Source organism: Rutilus rutilus (genome assembly GCF_951802725.1).
Source record: "Rutilus rutilus genome assembly, chromosome: 1".
NCBI classification, from domain to species: Eukaryota; Metazoa; Chordata; class Actinopteri; order Cypriniformes; family Leuciscidae; genus Rutilus; species Rutilus rutilus.
Window position 1 is genome coordinate 42,310,949 of NC_140209.1, and position 26,218 is coordinate 42,337,166.

Consider the following 26,218-nt stretch of genomic DNA (forward strand, 5'->3'; position numbering starts at 1 on the left):
AACAACCAACAGATAAAAAACAAACAGTAAACACAGACGTTTTGCACACTTTAAAAACTATTACATCCCTCTGCACCGTCATGTTTTCTTTGAGAAAACGAACAAATACACCTTTTTCCTCATTTTCTTTTAAAGAACAAACAGAAAGAACACGTGTTTTTATTTTAAATACAATTTTTCTTTTGCTCTATTTTTTTTACCAAAAAAAAAAAAAAAAAAAAAAAAAAAAAGGAACTACACATTGCTTTGTCCCCACTCTTTTGTCCACATCCTGTCCGCCTTGTCCTTCATCTCAGGGGACAGGAAGAATAGGGGGGTTATGGGTGGCCCATTTCATGTACACCCTCATAAAACATGAGCATTATTATTCAAAATAATAACAGCAAACTGTCCCAGCTTTGGGAGGTAACCATGTATAAATGTCCATGTATAAATAATACAAATCATAATTGTTCATAATACATATTTATATATAAGAGTATGCATGGAACATAGCATTCAAAGCTCACCTCTGCCAAAACACTGCTGACCAGTGAGGTTTTCAACCCTGTTCCCTTTGGCACTATCTTTATTCGTCTCTGTGCAGACAACTGTCTTTACACACTCTCGCTCTTTTTTTGTTTTCATACCGTCTCCCTGTGGCTCCCGTCGCAGGGAGCTGACACATAATGAAAGAGAGGAATGAAAGCTTCTTTACAAAAACATTTTTATGTTAAAATGCAACGGCTTAAACCGCCACTGGGCTCTTACGCATCCTGCAAAGGAAAATCTCATTTTCCTGCAACATGGCGGTGCGCCGGTTTCATTCGAGTGAGAGGAGTTTCTCCTCTCTCCAAATAGGACGCACTTGAAACGTCGATAGCTGAATCTTAAGCCTTGTTGCTGAGCCTCAGCAGTTCAATGAAGGAATTGAACAGAGTCTCTAGCCAGCCCTGGTTGGCCATGCACTGCTGAACCACCTCCTCCTGACCTGGATCCTCCTCAGCTGCCTGTTCTATACTGTCCGTCTGAAGAGGGAGAACGAGAGAAGAGGGTTCTTACGAGCTAATACACGGATACAGCGATGCATTTCTCATATAAGCTCATATTTCCTCATACCTCCTTTTTACAGTGCAGAAAGGTGTGATATTTGTAGTGATGGAGAGAGTGATAGAGACTGTATATTCGACAAGTCTCCGTCGGCAGTTTCAGGTCCTGACAAGGAGATAGACATGGGGTTACAAGCAAAGAAAGAGAACTCTGAGACTTCATGAAAGATCCATTATTGAAATGCAATGGCTCCAAAAAGGTTACAGTTCACCAAAAGAATGAACTTTACTTTGTTGTTGACTTGACTGTCTTTCATCCATGCAAAACAAAATAATTTTGTCCATTAAATGAAAGTGTTGTTTTGGACGCCATTGACCTTAATTGGACGCAAACAGTTAAAACATTCTTCAAAATATCTTCTCTTGTGTTTCACAAAAGACATAAAGGTTTGCAACGATATGAGGGTAAGAAAATGATTTGAATGAACTGTCCCTTTAAGCCACATTGACATATAGAAAACAAAACAAAGCAATTGGCATCTACAAACAAATGACGCCATTTTTGCTATGACATTTACTCAAATGGCTCTCGGGTGATTTTAGTGGAGGTATGACTTCCCTCAAGAGTTACACAGGTGTCCTAGCAATGCATCACATTAATGGACACAATCATTAAAAAAAAGAATTTCTTAAAAGGTAAGCTTGTACTGTTTTGTAGTAGAGGTGTAAATCAGACGTCGTGATACGATCTGACATTGATTCTATTAGCCAGCGATATGATATCTGCCGTTTTAGTAACTGTGATCAATATATTTAAATTATTTTACCAACCAGTTACATTTTTATGAACTGTATGCAAAATACAATAATATTTGATGACCGCTTGCTATTTATAATAGTCAAACAAGTTTTAAAGTACATCTGATAGATGTATAAAAAATATGTATATATTTTTTTCGCATTGCATCAATATATCATATTGTTAGTCATTTGACTGATGCCTCAGTCCATATCATCGGTACACCCCTATAACGCAACCACATTTTAATATATTTTTAAATTACTTCTTGGGGTCGCATACTCAACGGCTTTATTATGTAAGTGAGAAACAATCAAGTTATTCAACTTGCCTGCTGTTTAGGAAGGCTCCTTTTGACTCTGTTTAGGGTTTTGCGGTTGTAACTCTCACCACCCAGGTGCACTTTAACCGCTCCAGAGTCCAGGGAGTCTGCTGTCATTTGAGGGAACATGTGCAGGGCCTCCTACATGAGAGATGATGGGGAGTGAGAGACTGCCAGACATGTTCCTCAGAAAACACAAATCAAGAGGTCTTGAGTACTCAGAGGAATAACACTGAGTATCACTGAAAGCCAGTGTCACCTGATGTTGGACACTCATGTTGACCCTCCTTAACAGTCTTCGTTTCTGTTCGTTGAGGATACTGTCAATCTTCCTCATGGGTGGGAGATAAAGCTCATCTAAGGACAAAAGGGATTATTACACACATATAAATGCATCTTAGTACCTATTACTCAAGTTTTTCACTAGTTAATTTGAAATAGTCCTGCGGTGTGACAAATACATTTTTTCAAAGTACAAATATTCCATTTTCATTCAAAAGGGTTACAATACTTTTGAAATAAGTCTCTTGTGCTCACCAAGGCTTCCTTGTTATCAACATTGAAAACACTTGTGCTGCTTAATATTTTTGTGGAAATTTTTCAGGATTCTTTGATGGTTGTAAAGAAAGTTCAAAATAACAGAATGAAATGAAAATATTTTCTAACATTAGAGATTTTTTACTGCCACTTTTGATTAATTTATCGCATCCTTACTGAATAAAAGTAATTTCTTTCAAAAGATAAGCAGCAATAATATAAATTTAAACACTTATTTATGAAACTTAATTGAACAGCCTTGAGTAGTCTGTAGCTTTCCTACAGTCTTTTCCTTGTCATTATTCTTCAAGTCTCACCTCATTGTCCTCTCTCTCAACCTCCCTTACTTTATTAACCTCCTTTTTCATTATTCTTTCTACCCCTCTTTCCCTTAATCACCCAACCCTATCTTCCACACAGGCACTTTATATTTAACCAAATGATGTGTGCTCACCGTTGGTGTCCTCCAGAGCTTGGATCATGTCAGGGTCCAGAGCCGTGCTGACCAGCATCTCTACATAACTGCGGAACATTTCTCTCATGGCCCGACTGTTTATCCCACTGCGTGTGGATACTGAGGATGGAACAGATGCAAAACACGTGAAAAAATTTAAAACAAAAGGCCATCACCTGAAAATACTCACACACACTTTAACAACATAGTTTGGCTCCACATAACAGGAAATTCAACATTAGCCCTTTAATATGGATGCTTTAGCTAGTTCACCCAAAAATGAAAATTCTGTCATTAATCACTCACCCTCATGTCGTTCCAAACCCGTAAGACCTTCGTTCATCTTCGGAACACAAATTAAGATGTTTTTGATGAAATCTGAGAGATTACTGAAGACTACTGGCTCAGTATTGGCCAGCTCCTGCGTCAGCATCATACGCATGTGTCGTGGTGCTCACGTGAACAGCGTCGGCCAATAATGAGCCGGCGTTCTGACAGAACCTGGTAGCGCTGCACTGTTTACAACGTGATCAGCGTAGGAGACTGACATTGAAGAGAAGAAATAGTTGAATAAATGCATTATTTTTGTTTGTTTTTTGCGCACAAAAAGTATTCTCTCGTCGCTTCATAACATTAAGGTTGAACCACTGTAGTCACATGGACTAGTTTAACGATGTCTTTACTACCTTTCTGGGCCTTGAAAGTTGCAATGTTCAAAAGAGCGCTCGGGTTTCTTTAAAAAATATCTTAATTTGTGTTCCGAAGATGAACGAAGGTCTTACGGGTTTGGGACGACATGATGGCGAGTAATTAACGACAGAAATTTCATTTTTGGGTGAACTTTAAGCAGCATTTGAGTTCTGGGAGCCAGGACAAACCTTACATAAAAGTACTGTGCTGGTATTAAAGGTAATACCATGGTACTTATATATAACAATATTCACATTCAGTATCATGGTTTTAACATGGTACTTCGAAGAATGCCAAAGTACTACCATGTTATACACTACCATTCAAAAGTTTGCAGAATGTAAAGATTTTTTTTTTTTTAAGAAATTAATACTTTATTCAGCAAGGGTGTATTCCATTTAAAAAAAAATGACGAATAACTAGCTAAAATCAATAGAGCACAGCGCTATCAACAGCAAGGTCATGGGTCAGGCAAGAACTAACTAACAAACAAACAAATAAATAAATAACGTGTACCCTGAATATAATGCAAGTTGCTTTGGATATAAGCAATGTAATGTAATCCGGAAAAAAACCGTATCATAATTTTCACAAAATATTAAGCTGTTTTCAACATTGATAATAATAAGAAATGTTTCTTGAGCAGCAAATCAGCATAATTGAATGATTTCTGAAGGATCATAAGACACTGAAGACTGGAGTGATGATGCTGAAAATATAGCTTTGACATCACAGCTTTTACAGCATTACATACTTTTTTCAAAAACGTAAAAAAAATTTTTTTTACCAACCCCAAACTTTTAGTGTGTACACTGTAGTGTGTACTGCAGTAACATTGAAAGAAGCTGCTGATATAGCTTTGAATATTTCTGCAAAACCACACACAAATGGAAACACAGTAAACTGCACACACATAACAAACCCATACACACCTTCATCCTCACTGGGCGGGTCAGGGGAAGAGTCTGAATCAGAGGAAGAGGGCATTTCTTTAAGCCACTTCTTCCTCTTTTTAGGTGGAGGTTCTGCCTTTACTTTCACAGGCCTGCTCCTCGTCCTGTCAACCCTCTTCTCTGCAACTCTCTTCTCCTCTTTGACCCTCCCGCGCTCCACAACTGCTGTTCTCCTCTCTAGCTTCTCTTGAGTTTGTCGCTCTTGGAGCTTCTTTTCCTTCTCTCGCTCTTTCTCTTTCTCCCTCTCCTTCTCTTGTTTTTCCCTTTCCTTCTCTTTTTCTCTTTGTCTCTCTCTCTCCTTCTCTCTCTCGTTCTCCTTTTGTTTTTCCTTTTCTCTTTCTCGCTCTTGTTTTTCCCTTTCCTTCTCTCTTTCCCTTTCCTTTTGTCTCTCTTTTTCCCTTTCTCTTTCTTTTTGTTTCTCCCTCTCTTTTTGCTTTTCAAGTTCTCTCTCCCGCTCCTCTTTTTCTCTCCTAGATTTCTCGATCTGCTCCCTCTCTCGTTCTCGCTCCCTTTCCTTTTCTCTTTCTCTCTCCTTCTCTTTTTCTCTTTGCTCTCGTTGCTTTTTTTCCCGTTGCCTCTCTCTCTCTTTCTCTCTATCCTCTCGTTCCATGCGAGGTGGAGTCAGGCTATGTACAGGTAGTGGCTTAGGGAGAGACTGGCGTCTGGTGGGAAGAAAACACATTCATTTTAGCAATGTTATAATAATAATATACTGACTAAACGGACAGTTCACCTAAAATGAAAATTCCATAATTTACTCACGCTCACATAATTTCAAACCTGTATACTGTGTTTCTTTGGAATAAAAAAAAAATTAAACATTAAAAAAAAAATAATGACTTGGAATATGGTGCATTAGATGGGTGGACTACATGTATAGTGCTTTTAAAAAAAATGACAGCCCCTGTATACTGTTATCGAATGAAACCGTGAAGATTCTTAAAAAAAACTAAAAAACATTCAGGTTTTGAACACCATGAGGATGAGTAAATCATGACAACTCTTTGAAGGACAGTAACTACTGTATTAACTAATATATATCAAAGGACCAAAGTACATTCAGAAGGTCATTTAGGGTGAAATTACCTCAGTGTGAGACTGGGCCGATGCCAGGGTTTCCGCGAGCACACTCGGACATAATCCTTTTTATTCACATTCTCCAAGAATTTGACGTATAAGCGCTGATAACGCATCTTTGCATCTCCAAAGTAGCCCAAATACTGCCAAAGAGTGACAGAGGAGTTTACTGTGGTGGTGTAGCATTACATTTTAATGCAAGACATTAAATGAATGCTATCAGTGCTTAACAAATAAAAAAAGACACTTACATTACTGGTAGCACAAAACTGTCGCTGGCCATCTTTGATTTCAGGAGCAAACTTCTGCAGCAGAGCTTTCTGGACCCTCCAGATTGGAGGAGGCTCTCGTCCAGTCTGCAGCGCTAGCTGAGAAAAGCCAAGAGAATTGAGAATCAAATTAAGACAAATTCACCAATCTCATTTCATCTTTCTTTTTTTTTTTTTTTTTTACGTCATAATGTTCGATCAAAATGACATAACCGGACCTTTCAGTGAAAAAATACTAAACTTCTTCAATCATTTAGTCTGCTTAAACCGCGACTCTCCACATTCCTCCAGCAAACTTGCATTCATTTTTAAGGGCAATGTCCACATCTCAAAATCCAATAAATAACTGATGGATAAAGTTCCCACTCTAGATTTATTTATTTTCCACTTTTCCATTTCACTTGGATGTATGTCACACTATGGAAGAAAAGATCTGCCACTACTTCCGTTTTATTGCAACTTTAAATTTTAAATGGTGGACTATGCCTTAATATTTACTCACCCTCGTGTTGTTCCAAACCTGTATGAGTTTCTTTTTTTCTGTGGAACACAAAATAACATCATTTCAACAATGTTGGTAACTAGACAGTTGACGGTAGCCATTGACTTCCAAAGTATTTTTTTCCTACAATATAAGTCAATTGTCTAGTTACCAACATTGTTGAAATGATGTTATTTTGTGTTCAACAGAACAAAGAAACTCATACAGGTTTGAAACAACATGAGGGTGAGTAAATGATGACAGAATTATAATTTTTTTGGGTGGACTATCCCTTTTACGCATCCAAATATTAATTCTACATGCAGAATAAACCTTATTCACAGCAGCGCCAGTTCTGCTGACAAAACACTGCAAAGATATATTTCCAATAAATTTCAGTAGACAAAAAACTCCAGACAACATGAGCAGTGGAAAATTATAAGTGATGAGCCTCATACCTGTCATGGCGCTGCTCTGAATAAGATTTATACTTCTAAAATAAAAAAACAGAGGATTTTTACCTTAAGAGTACCAATATCTTCAGTGCGCACTACAAATTCATCCCTCTCTCTGAAGATCCCCTCCCCCCCACTCTCGCTGTCATCATCCTCACTCTCTCCCGCGATGGCCGCGTTGGACTGTTTCTTAGCCAGGTGCAGTGAAGTGATCTGAGGCGTCGGGGCATCTTCGGGGGTGGGGGGCGAGGCCGGGGAGGACTGGGGCAGTTCTTCGGGAGGAGGCGGGGAGGGGGATGGTGGGGGTGTAGCAGAGGGGGGCAGCGTGGGTGGAGGCGGAGAGGGAGAGGGGAGAGCAGGTGGAGAGGGGCTGGGAGGCAGGGAATTGTGCAGTAGTGGCTGTTGCTGCTGTAGATTCTCCTCCTCTTCTTGAGATGAAAGAGGGGAGGGGAGAGATAGAGGAGGAGGAGGCAGAGGGGATGGGGAGGAGGAGGTTGGGGGAGAAGGAGAAAGGGACGGAGGAGAAGGAGGTGCAAGAGGAGGCTCAGACGGAGATCCTAAAACAATGGAAGAATTAATATTTCATCGATTTTAATATACGACTGTAGGTATGTTAATATACTCACTGTCAACCAGCATTTCATTCTCAGGCTCTTCTTCCTCTTCCTGCTTGCTCTCCTCTGTCCTTGTCTGATCTACTTCCTCTTTCTCAATTCTGTCTTCTTCCAACTCATCTCCTTCCTCATCACATTCATTCTGTCTGTCTGCCTTCTGCTGTATTTCTTCATGCATCTGCTGCACAGGTTCTTCCTGTTCATCATCCTCGCCTAGAACATGTGCCTCATCCTGTGGGTTGGGCTGTGAGTGTGAATCCAGTTCCTGTGATGCGTGCATCTCGACCTCAGGTTCAGTGTGTACGTGCGGGACAGATTCAGGTTGTGGGGGTGGCGGGGGTGTGTTAAGAGAAACTGTCTGTGGAGTGGGAGGCGATGGTGTAGGAGGAGGTGGAATGGCAGCGAGGCTGTGGGGCGTGTCATAGAGGGCAGAAATGGCTGATGAGATGCTCTTTTGCAGGTCCTGGTTCTTACTGACAGAGTCTTCCTCATCTGAGGAGAATGACGGTAGGGTCTCCAGATTCCTCTTGAGCTCCTCGTCAAGTCTTTTACAGGGGGATGGACAGTTACTGAGACCCAGGCTTCCATTACCCTCATTCTCTCCAAAGGGAGGAGGTGGAGGAGGAGGTGGTTGTGGGGATAATGGACGAATGCCTCCCTTTACTGAAGAGGAATCTGTGGAAGTGCACCCATCCACAGAGAGGGGCCCAGGAGGATCTTCAGTGCCTGGCTGCTTCTTCCCCGTTTTCAAGAAATCCAGAAAGGAAGTTATGAAACCCGACTTCAGCTCTGAAGATTTCTCCTCCGTCTGAGAGCAAGAGATGCATAGGAATTAAAGAGGCAGAAGATGACAAAATGCACAATAGCATAGAAATGTTTAAGCAGGAGGCAAAAATAAAAAAATTGGGGCAAGGAAAATAAATATACAACCAGAAAAGAGCTCACAAATAAATAGTAATAAAATGTACTTTTTTGATTAACATCTTTATATTATATAATCAGTGTAGTCCCACTCTCTTACATTAGGTGTGTCTAGAGGGAGGTAAAACACCTTACTGAACAGCAGGGTGGTTGATGACGAAGAGGAATCTGGAGACCCTACTGTCATATGAATCCGTAACCTTAGCAACAGCCACCCTAGCAACAGCGCTCTCCTTTTCTTTTATTGCATTTTTTAAGAACTCAGTCATCAGGGTGGCCTGCCAATCATCTTAGTCTATGTACTCTGCTCCCTCTAGTGGCAAAGTGAATACACTGAGAACAATGCTTCCTCAGTAAAATAAACGAGGTTAAAGAAATTCTAATTAATTGTATGTATAATGTGTCCTTTGGTCAAAATATGAGTGGTTTGTTGTCTTCTGTCAGAACTACACCTGGACATTGGATCAAGAATAAAAATGAATGAAAGTCTTACTGAGCCAGAGAGTTTCTGCATGGTGGCCCAGGCCTCTGGGGTCATTTGGTCATCCATGTCTCCCTCCCAGGACATCTGCAGATAAATAAAACAAACATTGTATATGCAGAACACGCACATTTCTACACATAACACCCTAGACTGGCCCTTCTTTCCTGAGGCTACCTGTTACGGTGTCAACAAAATATATTTCATAAGTGCAATTTAAACATATGGAGGAGGGAATAATTTGATAAAGGCTGTAAAATGTTGGCAAGTAATTGAATCATCATGTTTAGGAACATGGTTTTCATAATGTAACAGCAGGTGTTTGCTTAAACCATTTAGGACAAAACATTTGTGAATTTGACATGTATAGTTTTCTTTCCCACCCCCCAAATCATTTCATCATCTAGATATTTCAGGATTTGGAAAGAACTACTCAAGTTGCTGATCATCTCATCATAGATGAGCTTGTTCGCAGTTCAATAAGTGACTTTTCTTTTGCATTTGCATAAATCATAATTTATTTCACATGCTGCTTCCCACCAATCCGCTCTACTGCTGATTAATACTGTCTAACAGTGCTGTGTAATGCTAAGACAAATGACTATAAATATGCTTGTCCACTAAAGTCCACTAAAAATGTTTAACTAAAAAGTTTCAACTAAAAAGAACAAATTTAGCAAACCATTTTTATATAGTAAAATTAATCTATCACAGCTGCCAACACTCTGGCCTGGCAGGTCTTCCACATATTTGACCTCTTCCAACTGCACCTCCTCCATTAAACTTTGCTCTAAATCTGTAGATCATTTTAGTATATCAAAAAGACCCAATATGAACTAGTACATGGTTTGTCATGTTTTTGCTCATGATGCCAATTGCATGCAAAACAGACCTTTCTAAAGATTAGGAAAGGATACAGTTATTGCAATAAATAATTTACTAAACAGCAAAATCACGCAATTCGCCATTTGCTCTAAATTTTATATTGAACAATGAACATCTGGAGTTATTAAAACATTTTCTGTTAAATTTCAACATTCATTAAACATTTTAGCAAGCTGAGACTCACCTCTTGGGATTTCTGCTTCATCTTTTCCTGACCACAGCTCATATCATTTCTGTTCATGTCAATTCTGTTTAGATCCACACTGGTAGTGGGCCCTGGGCTCAAACCAAGAGATGGTGCAGATCCTACCGAACCATCAGACAAAACTGGATCTGTACTAGACAGGGAGTCTGTCCTCAGGAGGGAATCAGATGAAGGCATGGAGGGAATAGGGAGCTTAATCTGGTAGGAAAAAATTAAGTTATATTTTGACATAAAAGCTATTTCTTGAATGAATACGTAATTTAGGTTTGTGGGAATGATGGATCGATGAAACTGTAACAAATGTAATTTATATCTTATTGGTGCAAATTGTAAAACTTAACTTACTTTGATTGGTTTGATGGGTTCTTGGTATTGTTGCTGAGGCTGATGCTGTGCAAGTTGTTGTTGATGTTGCTGCTGATGATGAAGCTGTTGTACATGTAGGTGCTGCTGTTGGTGCAAATGTTGTGGTTGGTGCTGCTGCTGTTGTTGCTGTAGATGTTGGTGCATGTGCTGTTGTAACTGTGGTTGATGATGGAGGTGAGGTGGTTGTTGATGGTAGTTCTGCCCCTTGTTCATGTCTCTGTGCATTTCTAACATTTGATCATCTTTCCTTCCACGCCCTCTTCCTCGACCACGGCCCCTTCTAGTCTCTCCACCAGGTCCTATCATGTTCCTGCAATATGGAGGCTCAGGAAGAGGGCGAATACGTGGCCTACCTCTGGGTCTTGGTGGACCCTCACGTTTAGGTTTGGTGGGTTTCCTCCCCCTTTTCTTTGGAGCATCATGTGGGAGCAGCTGTGGAGGAGGTCCAAGGGATGGGTACCCTGAAGGGTGACAGAAATCTAAATCACCCATCAAGGGGCTTAAACTGCCAACTCCTGAACCACTTCCAGACTTTCTGCAACTGGAAACGAGATCAGGAAGCAAGTCCGGGAGACGTCTGCTGTTTAAGCGGATGTCGGCTGGAACGTCTGCTTTATCCTCATCATCTTCAAACTCATATTCTTGAGCATAGTTCTTCTTAGCCTGTGATTGCACGTTAGGGTCTTTCCTCTGTTTAAGGAGGTGAAATGAGCTTGTTTTCAAAAGTTTTTTAGGTCTAGAAGAGCAAAAGATTGGTGAGGTGAGTCCCCCTGTGCCAGGACCACTACCTACACCAGAAGAGCCCATCATTTTGTTTCCAGTTCCGTCCACAACGTGTCCCGTGCTACCCATCCCAAGGCCTGGGCCCTGAGACTGAATTAAGCCCAGTTGTTCTGTGTTGACAGTGGATGGGAGTTCATGGGATTTCAAGGGGTCCAAATCTAAGTGCATAGTACCATTGCCAGATTCAGACAAACTGTGACAATACTGCCCATAACCTTGATCACCATGGTGACCCATCATGTCATATGCACCCCCTCCACCACCTGTAGTTTTAACTGCATCCATTCCATCTTGTACTGTTCCATGTGCCTCTGGCACACCATCTTGACCTCCTTGTCCTGCACTTCCACCTCCCCCAGCACAGCTTGCCTTGTAGTCCTCAGAACAGAACATATCCTCCATCCCTGGAAAAAAGGATCGATCCTCATCTTGAAGAAGAGAATCTGGGAAACAAATAGATGTCAGTGGCACAAACCGTTGTTGCTGTTCTTGGCTCTGACCCTGGCTCTGAGCTGTTTTCCCCACAGGACTGCCAGTGTCATATTGATGCTCTTTGAGCTGATCTAGCTGTGGCTGTGAGAGCTGGGACTCTTGTTCCCTGGGCTGGGATTGGGGCTGTGGTGGTCCAGAAGCTGGTTGCATGTGGTGAGGGTGCTGGTGAGGGTGTTGATGGTGAGAGTGTGTCTGTGGCTGATGGTGGGCATGAGGGGGTGGATGGTGTGAAGCCATATGGTGCAAATGAGAGGGAGTTGACATGCTCAAATCAGGCTCAGACAAGAAATCATGAAGTTCTGTTGATGGTTGTTGAGGGTGGTGGGACTGATGGTGTGTGGACATCCTATGTTGTTGCTGTTGTCTGTGATGATCAGCAGTGCTCCCATCTCCTGAACCAACTCTATCAGAGGGCCCTGTCCCTTCTCGACTATTTGTCCTGGAGAGAGATCTCTCTAGCATGTCTAATGGTGAAACAGAATTCTGACTTGACTGGCTTTGGTTTCGCTGAGCCTCACGGCCATAGTGGACCTCCATAGTTTGGGACTGGAGCTGGAGTTGAAGTTGAGAAGCCTGTGGCTGAGTGTCTACTCCACCAGAGCCACCAGTACCCAATCCCCCAGTTGGTCCAAGCATCGCCTGCTGACTCATTGGGTGTTGTTGTTGCTGTGAAGGAGCCTGTTGGTTGTCCATCTTGTTTCGAGTGGTATGGGAAAGGACAGATTGCAGAAGGTGAGCCTGTGTGTTTTGATGAGAAGGGTCAGGTGGAGAATCCATTAGTCCAAGGGAGGACTGGGTCTGTCGCTGCTGCAAGTCTGGAGTTTTTCGCAGGTAGGGTAATTCTGGAGGATCCTGAGCTTTCTTAAGATCCATATGTGAGTGGGACATTGAATGGGGATGAGAGTGCTGTGAATGCTGAGGGTGATGTTGATGTGTTTGATGAGTGTAAGGGTCTCCTCTGCCATAGTGGACCACTGAACCAAGGGAGTCATGTTGACCATGGGAATGAGTGTGTGACAAAGAATCAACTGCACCTCGACCTCCATTTGCACCAGCTACAGATAGCACTCTATCAGACTTAGTCTGTTGTTGCTTTTTCAGCGACATCTCCAACTGGTTCTCTAAACCTGTGCCGGGACCACAAGAGCCTGCAGCAACTGCAGCCACACTGTTGGTCGTATTATTGGTCCGAATGACACTCTGTAGATGATAACGTTCCTCAGATGCCTTGTTCAGTTCATAAGCTGAGAGAGACTTTCCTCCATCTCTACTCTGGGAAATGGACTGGGGCTGCGGTTGTTGTGAGGCTACTTGCTGAGCTTGTTGAGAATGATGCTGGGAGGGATTGGGTGCTGGACTCTGTGAGTGCAATAAGTGCTGAATCAAAAAGTCATCCTCATCTTCTTCATCCTCTTCTTGAGATCTTTCTACCCCGAGCATATCAGAATCAGACTTAGATTTTGGCGGCGTTGCATGATAAGACTGTGTTTGCTGGGGTGGCACCCTTGTGTCTGAGTATCCTTGTGGAGAAGCCAGGAATGCTGGGGAGAGAACTGAGGATAGGTACTTGTTGCCCCCATTTCCTCCAGGTGATTGTGCAGGGCGAGTTGGGGCTGGGGAGTGCAGACCTGGGCGTACTATTCCAGAATTACTTGAGGGTGAAGGGCTGGAATCTGGGAGGTGGTATGATCCTGTGCCACTTGCTACACTAGTGCTACCACACACTGAACCACCCCCCACACTTCCTGAACTACCTGCTCCTGATCCAGTGGTACTGCTTGTTGTACCGGTACCACCTCCAGACACCATTAGGGCAGGTGAATGTCCTGTACCACCATAGCCCAGTGAAGGACTTCCTGCTCCTCCAAGAGATGGTGGCAAAGAACCATATCCTGAATCAGAGCCATAGACCACCTCAGCTGAAAACGAACGCCCTGTTGCTCCAAGGCTTCCATAAGCTTTTCCTGATCCCCCGAGGCTGGAACCAAGATCCTGGGTCTGCGGAGAACTGAATCCCCCATATGGCTGGGGCAAGTGAGAAGGGGGTGGCTGGCTTGGTGAATATGACTGTTGCTGTGGCGGGGTTTGACCAGGAAGGCCAGCGGTTGGTTTGACAGGAGCAACAGGAGAGCCGTATGTGGACAGGCAAGGTTTGGGTGGCTGCTGCTGTGTAGCAGAGGATGACACGGTGGGAGGTGGAGGTGGCGGGGGTTGTGGTGCTGACTGAGGTGGTGGTTGCTGCCTTGAGGGTGCAGCAGAGTTACTGGATGAGACATTAGGATTAGAAGCAGAGGAGGAAGAAGAGGAGGTGGAAGAAGCGGAAGGAGGAGTGTGAGGGGTTCGAGATGAAGAAGAGCCAGAGGAAGAGTAGCCACTACTTGAGCTGGAACTCTTTCCTGTTTTCCCTATACCACCACCCGAGCCAGCTGAGGAGGAGACTGAGGAGGAGGTGTAAGGGGGCTGGATGATAGGACGGTAAACTTGCTCTGATCGGGGAGAGGGTTTGGGTTCAGATGATGGACTCTGCTCACCCAGTGGACTACAGTTTATGGAGGAGCCATGCCGATGATGGGGTATCTGTTGGTATCCTGATGCACCACAACTAAGATAGTGATGTAGGGGATGAGGTGTAGAAGAGGAAAGTTGAGACTGTCCAGGAGAAGGTCTCTGGTAGTGTTTAATCACACTATCTTGCCTAGGGATGGCTCTTTCCTGGGACTGTGGCGGTTGAGGAGGTGCAGAAGAAAATACAGAAGAATTGTAGAGCTGAGAGGACTGATCCTGCAGCTGTGAGGAAAGCAGGTTAAACTGATGTGGTAAGTGGCGTGTCGAGGAGGATGCAGGTGCTTGTGGTGGAGGAGCACTAGTGGGCTCTTGTGGCCCTCTATATGAAGCAGTCCCAGTCTGTGAAGACAGAAGACGGTCAAAGCCAAGACTTGACTGAGAGGGCGTTTTAATGTGCAGCAATGGATCATGGGGTGACAGGAGACCGTTGGAAGTAGGACTGAAGGTAGGTGTGTCCTGCAGAGATAATGATGGGGTAACTCCAGGGAAGGAGCGCCCTGAGAAGGATGCAGGGTGCTGATATGCCGACAGAGCAGAGGAAGAGGGAAATGAGCCAGAGCCAGGTAGTGCACCAGAAATGAATAGCTCTGCAGGGGCTGGAGTATGCATTGCTACAGCAACAGAGAGGGAAAGCAAAGGAAAAAGAAAAGAAAATTATTCAGCAGTTAATAAGAGGATTCTCTATCTTTCTTTCATCATATATATCTGTGTTCACAATTAGATAATTCAACATTCAATATATCACAGCACTAACCAGTTTGCCAGGAGGGGGTGCGAAATTGAGAGAGAAGGGTAGAGGCAGAGGGGGGTGGCTGAGCACCTCGGGATTCCAAAGCAGAGATCAAGTTCATAACTGAAGCATCTGGTCCTGAGGTACTGGCATGATGTAGTCCAGTATCAAACAACCCTGAGAGCCCTGCGAAAGAAGATTATCAAGACAAAGTCTAACACCTGGTCAGAGGATGTCTTTTTTTCCCTACACATGTCAACATCAAGGTAAAGAATGACCTACAGTACTGTGCAGAGGTCAGTATGGTGTTAAATCAAATCAAAGATTTTTTTTTGGAGGAACTTTTTCCAGTAATTAACTATTAACAATTTTGTAGACCTTACCTAAGCTCCTTCCTGCACCCCATGCCCCACCCTGTCCAGAAGTTCCTGGATGATGATTTGTTGCATATCCTTGTAGGGGGTGTGGTGTGGCATAAGGCTGACGGTGGAGGAGTTCTGAGTCTGGATGGGAGGATCTGGAGCTCCCATAAACCAAACTGAATAACAGAGGATTCAAAAAGAGATAATTGACAGAGGGAATGGTACTGAAAGTGACACGATAACAGCAATTGTTTAGATACATTTTTATGCATAATATGAAATTTGGGTGCCTCGCACAACCTTGTTCTCTTCCTTTACTCTTTTATGTATATATTATGCCCCGGACAATTAAATATTTATAATGTAAATGAGACTTTAGTGCTCAAACATTTCTATGTTTTTCCCCAAAAAATTTCATTTAGTATGTTAAATTGAACATTATAACACTCATATGATCTAATTTTAGAATAAATCAAAATTGAATAGAATCAATTCAAGACAAAACTGTAAATAAAAGGTAATTTTCTATAGTTAAATTATACAAACATTAATATTCATAATTTTGCATAATAATAAACTAACAGTATAATATTACTGTTAATTTTGTAATAACTATATATTGTTAATCATATACATGTTTAATCTCCCCAGGACGCAGAGAAAGTACAAAAAGAAAAAGTACATAGAAATAATTCTTCATTTAATAGGCATTTGGTCAATATCTCATACATTATAAAATAAAGGGTTTCATTATTAAATTGTACTAAACTATTTATCTAATTAATCACTAATTATTTAATTCTCAAATTGAATATACAATCTAACTATGACATCACTTTTTGCTGCAGTCTTTTTCAAACTTGATCAAACATCAACCACTCATGTTTTCTTCATTTGCATGCAATTTTGGAGAACTAACCAAACAATAACTTATTGTATCAAAAATCTCCTGTGTGACATTGGGACAGATTTTACTGTTCCCCCCTCTCTTCGGGCAGTGAAAAAGTCTGTTGGGCTCTAGACTCATACTAAATCTCCGTATAGAGTATCAGTTGACCCAGCTTGGCATTATTATCCCTCTCACACTATAGCCCCACACAAAGATTAGCTCTTTAATCAGCCTACTCACTTCCATATCCTCCCTGTCCCTAAAAGCTTGCAGGATCTGATTTTGCCAAATTATCAACAATCATCACACCATATAAAAGAGTGTTCACAATATTGTTTACTCTATAAATAAAGCAAATATGTTGTCTCATCAATATGCAAGTCTTGAAATCTAAAACAAGACCATTTTTTAAATCATTTTTGTACCTTTTACCACTGCTACGCTTCACGACGTGCAGCTCAGAATTCTGATTGGCCACTCTGCCTGTTGCCAGCCAATCAACTGTCTTTTGCAGTCTTTGCAGACTGTCTCTGTTGTTCTCTTTCATAGAGAGTGGCCAGTTCAGTTGACAATGGCGGTTAGGATGTTGCTGAGGTAAGACACAGAGCGCTCATTGATAAAAGCTCTCCACTGACTGAATTGCCTTGGTAACCCCCTCCCTTCCATCCTCAACAGGCTCTTAGTGTGAGTACAGCTCAGTTAGTCTAGATCCCTCTCACTTTGAGACCAGAGTGGGAAGCCACAGACACCACATACTGAGTGAGCGCGTGGTGAGGGGGTGGGTGTCATTCAACAGAAGCGGTAGAGTGGACCAGAAAATCTATTTTAAATCCTATTAAAGAAAGACCTTATTCAAATCTTGTAGTGTAGCATTCAAGAATCACCTAAATAAATCTGTACAATCTGTATGCACAGTCTCTCATTAAATACTTCACAATTCAATCCAGATAGGATGCAAGAATCGATTTATATTGTCATTCTCCATTAAATAGACTCCTGGTCTCAATATAGTCACTGCAATACTCGTGTCTCCCAAAAGACCTTAATATATGTGACAAAGACAACTGATGTCCATCCTGAGGGGGTTTCATCTGGGAGCATGTCCATCTCTTTTAAAAACACCCTCATCTTAGAAAGCACAAGACTTGTTTAATTAACTGGATAAAAGCTCTAATGAACTGGGTTAAACATTTAAATGTATGAGTGAGAGCACACATTCTTGCTGCCAACTGCTTCACTGATTGCACCTCTGGCATAATACACAATATACAGTGCTGTGACGAAAGTACCCTTATGATGTTTTGATACATTGCTGCTTCTGTTTGATTTTCTGAAATTCTTTTGTGGATTCCTTTCAGGTTACGCAGAACAAGGCAAGCATCGTAGATAAGCTGAGTCACTGCTTTAAAAAAAAGTCATAGTACCATGCAAAAAGAACTTGAAAAAAGAAGTTAGAAATATGTTGAAGTTATGAACTGGATATGAACAATCTTAAAAAATAAATAAAATAAAAACATGATGTGCCCTGACAGGCAGATGTTTCTCCTGCACCTTAATGTCTTAAATAATTAATACACTGTACTCCGAATCTGAATCTGTACTCTCTCTTCAAATGTGAGTATCCATGTACATAAAATAATTATTCTGTGCAACCATAAGGCAGCAGTGTGACTTGTAAATGATGCAACCGAGAATTAGACAACAATTGGCTCTTAATCCCAAAGAGACAGCTCAGAGACGATCAGGGAATAGATGATGAACTTCAGAAGAATTAGGTAAATTGAAGGACATCTTACATACAGCGGGGTTGAAAATTATTAGACAACTTAGTGCACCTATTTTGCTTTTTTAATTAAAAATTATTTCATTACAAATGACATCATCAGCATAACATTGAGTGAGAAGTTAAAAGTACATGCATTACTTCTTATTTGCTTTGTCATCTTTTATTTATAATGGTGACTTTAAAGCATAAGACAGACTTTTTATGTTTATGTGTTAATTAATGTGTCCTCACAATCTTTCATCTAAAACATAAACTTCCCCTGAGGCATGAGGGCTGGGCAATAATGCCTACCTCCAGCAACCAGTAATTCTCACACAATCCAAAAATCCAATCAATTAGTGATAGGCCAACATTTTCTCTCATTCCATAAGCCATCTCACTCACATATATACACATCACAACAGGGAAGAAAAGCCCATTTATGTTTCATGCCAACTGGTTCAGCAGGATTGAGCAAAAGTTTGTGCAAAACCTGATGATCATGTAACCATGATACAGGAAATCTTTATACCGTAAACGTTCCCACAGCCAATGTCACAAATGTGCTTTTTAATTAGTGACCTAGAAATAGTGACAAATCATACATTTTCTGTGTAAATATTATGATATTTAGTCATATAAAAATGTAATTTGTATACATTTGGACCACACTATAAATACTCCAGATCCAATCATTTCATCCTCTCAAACTCTCCTCTCTCACTTTTTTCATCATGCTTGGCTTACACCTTCAGTCAATCAATTCATCCTGATAAACGTCTCACCTCCTGCTATTGCACCTGTTCTTGAGCTGATTAGCCATAATTTGACAAAAAGAATAACAGGGAAAGAGAGGAAACATGAAAAATAAATAAACAATGGAAGGAACAAGAAAAAAACTAAACTAAACGAAAAGAAGAGTTAAATTAGAAAGCTTGATTGAATCCACTGTACAAGACTGCTCCTAATTATATAGGCACTAATTCAACACAGTCCCCCCCAACAGGTGCAAAATGTTTGCAGCCTGATGGGGAACTCAGTCATGGCCATTAATCTCCATTAAATCCGTGCAGAGGTGTGTGGTGGATGTACACAGCCCAAAAAAGGACAGAGGGCCTGGTGAACCTTGCCATCATGGAGTAGAATGCCTTTGTTGGCTTCATAACCTAAATGCAACGTGCAAACGTCCCGTCAGGCAACAATTGTAGAATATGATCTGTTCATTCTCATTTAATATTAACATTTCTTATTACAAATCAATAGAATGTGGTGTCCTACGCAGACCCCAGTGTCATTTTGTTTCATTCTATGCTAATTTAACTCTTCTTGGTGTTTCATCATTGCATAATGGCTCCAATGACCTAAAGTGGCGGTCTTACTATCTAATATTCATTCAAAAGCAGAAGCAATTTTTGGAAACCTAGAAGAGAGAATATTGGGTGAAACGAATTTCATTTCATTTTATCCAGTTGATGCTTTCAGCCTCTGCAGCAGCACTACTGAAGCTTGTCCATCATCATAAGCCTGAACTCATTAAGATTCTGGATTCTATCAATCTGCCTATGAGTCTACAGAGATGCTCGAGTCAGAAGCACAATATTAAAGAATCCAACAGAAAATGGGAGAAATTCCTTTCCGGACTTGCTAGGACTAAGAGTCAGCCAGGGATACTGGGTTGCAGTCTGGGTGATGCTAACGTTACCTGTTACAAAAAAACTCAAACCACAATCTTAGTCTGAATGGAATTCCTTGTATATACACATAAAAGAGGTTTCCATGCATTTTGGGATGATTGCCCAAAAGAATAGCCCTATTGTTGTCCTGTCATGTAAGAAAAAAGGACCCACTCCAATAGTGTTACAATGCACAAATGATGAGACTTCTTTACGCATTTGTGTAAATAACTAAGAAAAGAAAAGAAATGCACCCTACAATGATAATTGTTTTTTGTTCAATCATAATAATTCCCATAGCAGATTCCATTGAAGCACAGAATTCACCAACATTATCATAATTCAAATTTCTTAACATTTCACGACTGACTACATACAAGCAACGCGAGACAGTAAAGCCACCCAGAATGATTGCACGCGCGATCTGTACGCTGCTAAGATTGATTTGGTTGTCACGGCGACTGATAACGCACGTAGCCGGGTGCCTTTGAACTGTAAGTAGGCCGCGAAAATAGTGGAACACGGTTGAACGAGTAAAACAGCGAAAGCACGACACTGTAATAGTCCCGTTTTCAGGTACGACGATGACAATATCACCACTATTTTAATATTATAATGCAGCACTTCCTAAAAGTATCAACCGTTACAAATGAGCAAGCCTATTTTTACTACATAGATTTAATGGCTGTCAGATGTAAAACTAAACAAGGAAATACCTTGTCAGATCAAGTGTCCCCCAATCCACGTTGCTATGGATATTTAAATATTTCATCCATTAAGTTTTTATCGGTCACATTTTCTGTTTGTGAAACCTTTGTGGCTGCAAATACGTTTGCACACTGTCTTACGTTCATGTTTACAGTGTGCACGTCTCGGTCGGTCACGCTGTAATTTCACTGAGGAACACTCGTGAACACTACACGATTTTGGTACGTTGCCAAAGTGACTACTAACGACAGAGATGGAATTATTCCGTTAGATAATAACGATACTAAACAGGCTATGCAAAGTTTGGGTTGTTGTTGTTTTTAATTATGCAGTGTCGGAGAGTAGTAAGCATACGAGTTAGTAGCGGTTCATATGGCGTTTAATATAGCCTAGCTGCAGTCAGTCTTGTGACATGTGTAACTGAATAATACATGTTGACTGTAAGGAACTTCACTTCTGCACTGAGTAATTTACCGTTCAGATAAATATGTTATGTATCCATTTTTTTACCCGTTTAACACAAAATGTATTTTTCGTGAATAAACCCCGTATTTTACACACATACGTTAGCTACAGGGATAAGCTGCATACAGTAGCTAGCAAGCATTTAATTCCCAAATATAATGTTTTGTGGTTGCTTGTAATCGGTTGCCTCCTAAATAAAGCTTTGTCAACGTGCATTTTGTGCCACGCATTACTCACTACTCTGAATTAGCGTGTATATAAGTCCGGCATGCAATGTCCGGTTTGGTGCGCCTCCAAGGCAAAAGGCTTGATTTTTTTTTCATTTTTGATAATACGCTAGCAAGCTAGCTAGCAACATTATCCCATCCCCCCTCTTTTCGCCCCTCTCCCCCTTTTCTGTCTCAGTCTACCTTCCGTATCACGCATTAACTCTCAATCGCATTCCTTGCATTTTCGAGACACCCCCTCCTCCCTCAGAAATGACAATACTGATGGCTGTACGTGGACCCAGCGACAATATAATGCATGCAAGTGAATGAACATAGCACTGGGAGCGAGAGAGAGTGGGAACATGCATTGCGTCCGTCCGTCCGTCGGCATGGGCATTGTTACAGCCAGCTAAGCATATTTATGCATCCAGTGCATGGAAGTGTACTTCCACAGGCGCCTTACCTTGCCTTCGCCGATCTCTCGTAACTCCATCCCGTTCCAGCGCCCAGATCACCGAATCCTGTGCCAGGATAATTTCTATCCATTAAAGAAGAGACAAGGGATGAAGATGGAGAGATAGACAGGGGGAAGGGGAGGGAGGTATTTCCTAAATTCTAACACACTATCTCTCCCCGTGTCCTTTCCTCTGCGCTCAGTGTCTGTTTATCTCTCCTGTTTCACAAGCAAGTCCTCAAGAATAGGACCAGCACAGAGGGGGAGAGGAATGGAGGGAGGAGAAGGAGGAGGGGGAGATGGAGGATACAGAGGGGAGGCGGGTGAAGTATTACACCAACCACCGCCACCACAAAAAATCCGGTTTCTTCCTCCCCTCCCCTCTTTTGCCCTCTTATATATCTCGATGCCTATTGTCCTTCTTAGCAGAAACAGCAAACGCGGCTGATGCTCTGCATGTCGAATTCTGATGCCATTGCTTGTTACACCCACGAGACATACGACACGTGCTGATTGTACCCCATTTCAGTTGTTCGTATACTGCATTGCCACAAAAAGGTGAGATAGTAGGTATCTATAAATGGTAGTCTACCGAGGGCGCGTTTTTATTCAGCTGTTGCGCCCCAAATATTTACATCATGGATGTAAATTCCTTTCCTCACCGGGATGGAGGCTCTTCGTCAGAAACAATATTCTTGTTGTGACTACTAGGTTCATTTAAATCCGCAAAACGTATAAGAGCCATACAAGAAGCTAGTATAATGCTTTAAAACCTCACATAAAAGTTACAATGCCTGGGATTAAAATCGCTATTTTCAGGTATTTAGGCAAGAAAGACGCCATTTTCAAGAGTGGACTAACAGGCTCTCGCGCGCGCACACACATAAACATATCCCCCCCCACACCCGACTCGCTTGTCACACTCTCACATACGCAGTCTGTCTGGAAGTCTCGTGCGTACTGCCGCCTTGTTACAGCACAGATAGAGGCACTACTGAGTTTTGTATGCTCTCTTCTGATACTCTGAAAGAGGCGATGATGAGTGACAACAGCGACTAATTGTCAATACTGAATCGCGCGTTGTTGCACAGTCGAAATATAAAATTCAAGTTGGTCTACATTTTTCATTTTATTATTAATGACAATTCATTTCAATTTAACATGACCAAGAACACGCTTTACATTTTTAAAACAAACCTGATTTAAGAAAATATTGACCGTGTTTACAATACAACTCTGTTCTTTGGTGATAGCAACAAAATCATTTTAAAGAATAATAATAATAAAAAAAAAGTGTTTTTGCTACCTGCTGAACATGTAGCACAAGTATAATAAATTACCAAATTAGTGATTGAAACTACACTTTGCAGCTTACAGTCATTTCTGTCTCTGTGGCAAATGACCCCCCCCCCACACACACACAAAAAAAAAATACAAAAAAAACAACAACAACAAATTTTTTTTGTTTAAAAAAAACCCAATGTCTTTGTCATTCCTCATTTGGAGTTTCTGTTGGCTCAGGTGGACTTCCCCTGTAAAGAGCAGAGGCATATTTTAAAACATATTTTGAAAATGCAGCACAAACTAATTTTATAGCAGATAGTGCATCACTTTTGTATGTGATGCACATATGCAAACAAACCAATCAGAGTTCTTACCCAGCGTACGGCGGTGGGGGGGCATCGTGCTGGCCACTGTGAGTCAGAGCCTCATTGTACGAGGGGAGACCCGGAGCCACAATAGACAAGGGCACAGATTCAGGTACTGGCTGCCCATCCACTCCCATATGCACAGGAACACTGTGGAGATGCAGGATCCATTAGAGTGATATTGCCACATAAAAGGCATATCGCAGTGGTAATAACAGCATGCACTTACCTTCCCCCTCTTGCATTTTTGCCTCTGTTCTTGTAGCAATAAATGCCCAGCACAGTGACTATAATCCCTGTTACTACAATAGCCACAATGCCAGCTACCAAACCAGACACATCAAGTGGGTGTGAAGTATCTGTGGAAATCAACCAATCAGTTCATAATTCTCAACAAATACACATTTTAATTGTTTACTTATGTATAAAATATTGGTCAATAAAATACTATTTGTAGCTTGCATTTGCTTACACTATGATGATTTACAAGGCTGCTTGCTTTGGTGCTGTCAGACTAATAATAAGATTTAAAATTTATTTGAAAATTGAACCCAACTGTTGGATGTGCATATCTTCAACCATCTTTAAAATATCAAATACAATCCCTTAAAGGAAAAAAATAATAATAATCAGCCTTACCATGACTGTTGCTATAGGTTGCCCAAAAATTGGCCTGTTGGAAAACAAAACAAACAGTGTCAAATGACTATACATAATTTTTTTTCCACCTCATCTTGTAGGTTTGCCTATTTAGGATTCCTTTGTGTTGACATTCCCTATATAAGAGTATATAAAATGAGTATACTCTTTTTCTTACCGTCTGTTTGTCATCTTCAAACACCTCTCTGGCCTCTTCATATGAGCATATTTCCTCATTGCATTCTCTCTCTATATTGCCAGGCACCACTGCCTCAAAATCCCAACTGTTTTTCAACAGTTTACGGGAGATAAATGAACCTGCTGACTTCTCTTCTAGGAACACTGAACAACACAAGAGAATACAAAGCATAATGAAAATCACAACACGTCACAAACATACATTTAATCACTTACTGAAACAGACAGAAGGAACAGCACAATACATACGAAGGGTAATAAATGGCAGCTAATCCTACGATATATGTAGTGAAAAAATGATGTTGAATTCTGGGTATGAAACAATTACCAATGTTTGTAATACACCTAAAGTCTGTAATGCAAATAAGGTTGTGCAGAGGTAGGTTACAAGTCTTTGATATCATGCATGAGTGCATGGGAAGCCAACAAAAACACACCATAGTACTAATGGATTAGCAACAACAAAAGTTAAACCAAAATGTCCCACACTGGCAATAAAAAAAGAAAAAAAATAGAAGTGTTTTGCTTTTCATTATTACCATCATTTCCATTGTAGATCACTCTGCCCCAAACAAGATGCAGCAAGGATAGCAAGCTGAAACATATTGCTGGAAACCCCAGCATTGTACCTGTCCGAAAGAATATTACAACGTTTAACAGGCTATGTTTTGATAATGCCATATGGAGGACCTATAGGCATATATCGCCTATAACCAAGAATGCGTCACAAAATATTCTCCAGAAAATGCTTACAATGTCGTCCTCTATCGGTCAATGCACTTATTCAAAAGCAAATATTAATATTATTATATAATTATATAAATAATATAATAATAATAATAATAATACATATATATTAAGAAAAAAAAAGAGAGACATACATATACATTAAACATCCATTTAACATCGTATTTTTAAACCGTTCACTGATGATACATTGACAAAATTGTGCCAACACGAGGGAATAGGCCTATTTATTTTTGTATAACGTTAAGTTAATCAACTAAAAAGTGCATATACGTTTTGAAAACGATGTAACGTTACAGCCTACCTTAAAACGCAGGACAGAAAGTAGAAAAGAAAGTAAAACTACATGGGAAACCGCCTGCTTACCTTTACACTCTGTTGTGTTCCGTACAAGGAAACTTCACAAGAAAAACACTTTCAGATTATCCCACAGATTTCCTGTCTTGGTGCTGTAAATTATTATAGCGAAATCAACAATATGAATACAAAGAATTCACATATTCGATATTCGGTTTTGATTAAACTACTTCCATATTCACCTGTTTCATTCACAGCGAAAACACAAGTCATCATGTAAGAGAGACATACCAGTTTGACAACATATTTCACGGCCGCGAGCGCTTATAGGAGTGGCAGTGGGATGTGACAAAGTTTCGGTCACCTACCTGCACATCTCAATAAACAAAGGTGCTTTGATTGCCCAATTACGGAAAAATAAATTAGTATAAGTAAGTTTTAGTGCTGTGGCTAACTGATGTACATATCGTAGTTTAATGTTGAAAATGTAATCTTCACCTTAAAACAACAACAACAACAATAAAAAAGTTCCTTAGTCCACCTTGAACAGCTTCCGGTTTCAACAGTCCATTGCGTCTTGATTGGATCAACCGTTCTTTTCAATGATAGTTATGAATGGGCCTCTTCTTTGCAGGAGCCGACCTGAGAACATCTTTTAATAAATTTACGGAAGTCAGTCCTATACACGTGATTCGTCTTATATTATCGCTTTAAATCGAAGGAATATCTATCTGTGCATTTACAACGTCACCACATTTAAATTTCCAAGTCATGCTAATATTTCTTCAGATTCTGAATTTCGCCTTGCGGTTGATTCCCTCCCAGCGATTATAATTTCCCCTTTCCTCACATGTGGGAATCATTTGCAACAATTGCTTGTAATGCGCAGGGTAGTTCTCTTATTTGATCGTTGTGGTCCAATAAGAATTGAGAGACATGAGAACCGAGATTAATAACATGTAGGCTAAATAGGCTATAGTAAGAACGAGAAAAAAAAAAAAGAAAAAAAAAAAACCTTATTTGGTGTCTAAATGCAATAGTATGTCAATACAGATT

At 40.8% G+C, this 26,218-nt stretch overlaps 2 protein-coding genes across 5 annotated transcripts; both read right to left on the minus strand.

The window, feature by feature from the left end:
- Positions 1-604: 604 nt before the first annotated feature.
- Positions 605-21,872, minus strand: prr12b (proline rich 12b). Its single transcript, XM_084414573.1, has 16 exons — positions 21,642-21,872; positions 15,491-15,645; positions 15,132-15,293; positions 10,517-14,988; positions 10,151-10,369; positions 9,094-9,168; positions 7,692-8,487; positions 7,132-7,622; positions 6,112-6,228; positions 5,870-6,003; positions 4,763-5,445; positions 3,141-3,260; positions 2,409-2,506; positions 2,159-2,290; positions 1,099-1,194; positions 605-1,007 (listed from the first exon to the last, which is right to left on the minus strand). The coding sequence occupies exons 1-16, from the start codon at positions 21,722-21,724 to the stop codon at positions 870-872; spliced, it is 7,971 nt and encodes a 2,656-aa protein (XP_084270699.1). The 5' UTR covers positions 21,725-21,872; the 3' UTR covers positions 605-869.
- Positions 21,873-22,740: 868 nt separating this feature from the next.
- prrg2 (proline rich Gla (G-carboxyglutamic acid) 2) lies at positions 22,741-26,040 on the minus strand. Of its 4 annotated transcripts, none has more exons than XM_084415340.1 (9): positions 25,661-26,040; positions 25,405-25,555; positions 25,232-25,314; positions 24,658-24,747; positions 24,099-24,262; positions 23,921-23,954; positions 23,511-23,640; positions 23,291-23,431; positions 22,741-23,164 (listed from the first exon to the last, which is right to left on the minus strand). In XM_084415340.1, the coding sequence occupies exons 4-9, from the start codon at positions 24,740-24,742 to the stop codon at positions 23,122-23,124; spliced, it is 597 nt and encodes a 198-aa protein (XP_084271466.1). In that variant the 5' UTR covers positions 24,743-24,747; positions 25,232-25,314; positions 25,405-25,555; positions 25,661-26,040; the 3' UTR covers positions 22,741-23,121. The 4 variants fall into 4 exon arrangements, with proteins under 4 accessions (XP_084271466.1, XP_084271468.1, XP_084271467.1 ...); XM_084415342.1 differs by having other exon boundaries at positions 25,405-25,530; positions 25,704-26,032; XM_084415341.1 differs by having other exon boundaries at positions 25,405-25,530; positions 25,661-26,010.
- Between the last annotated feature and the right edge of the window lie 178 nt (positions 26,041-26,218).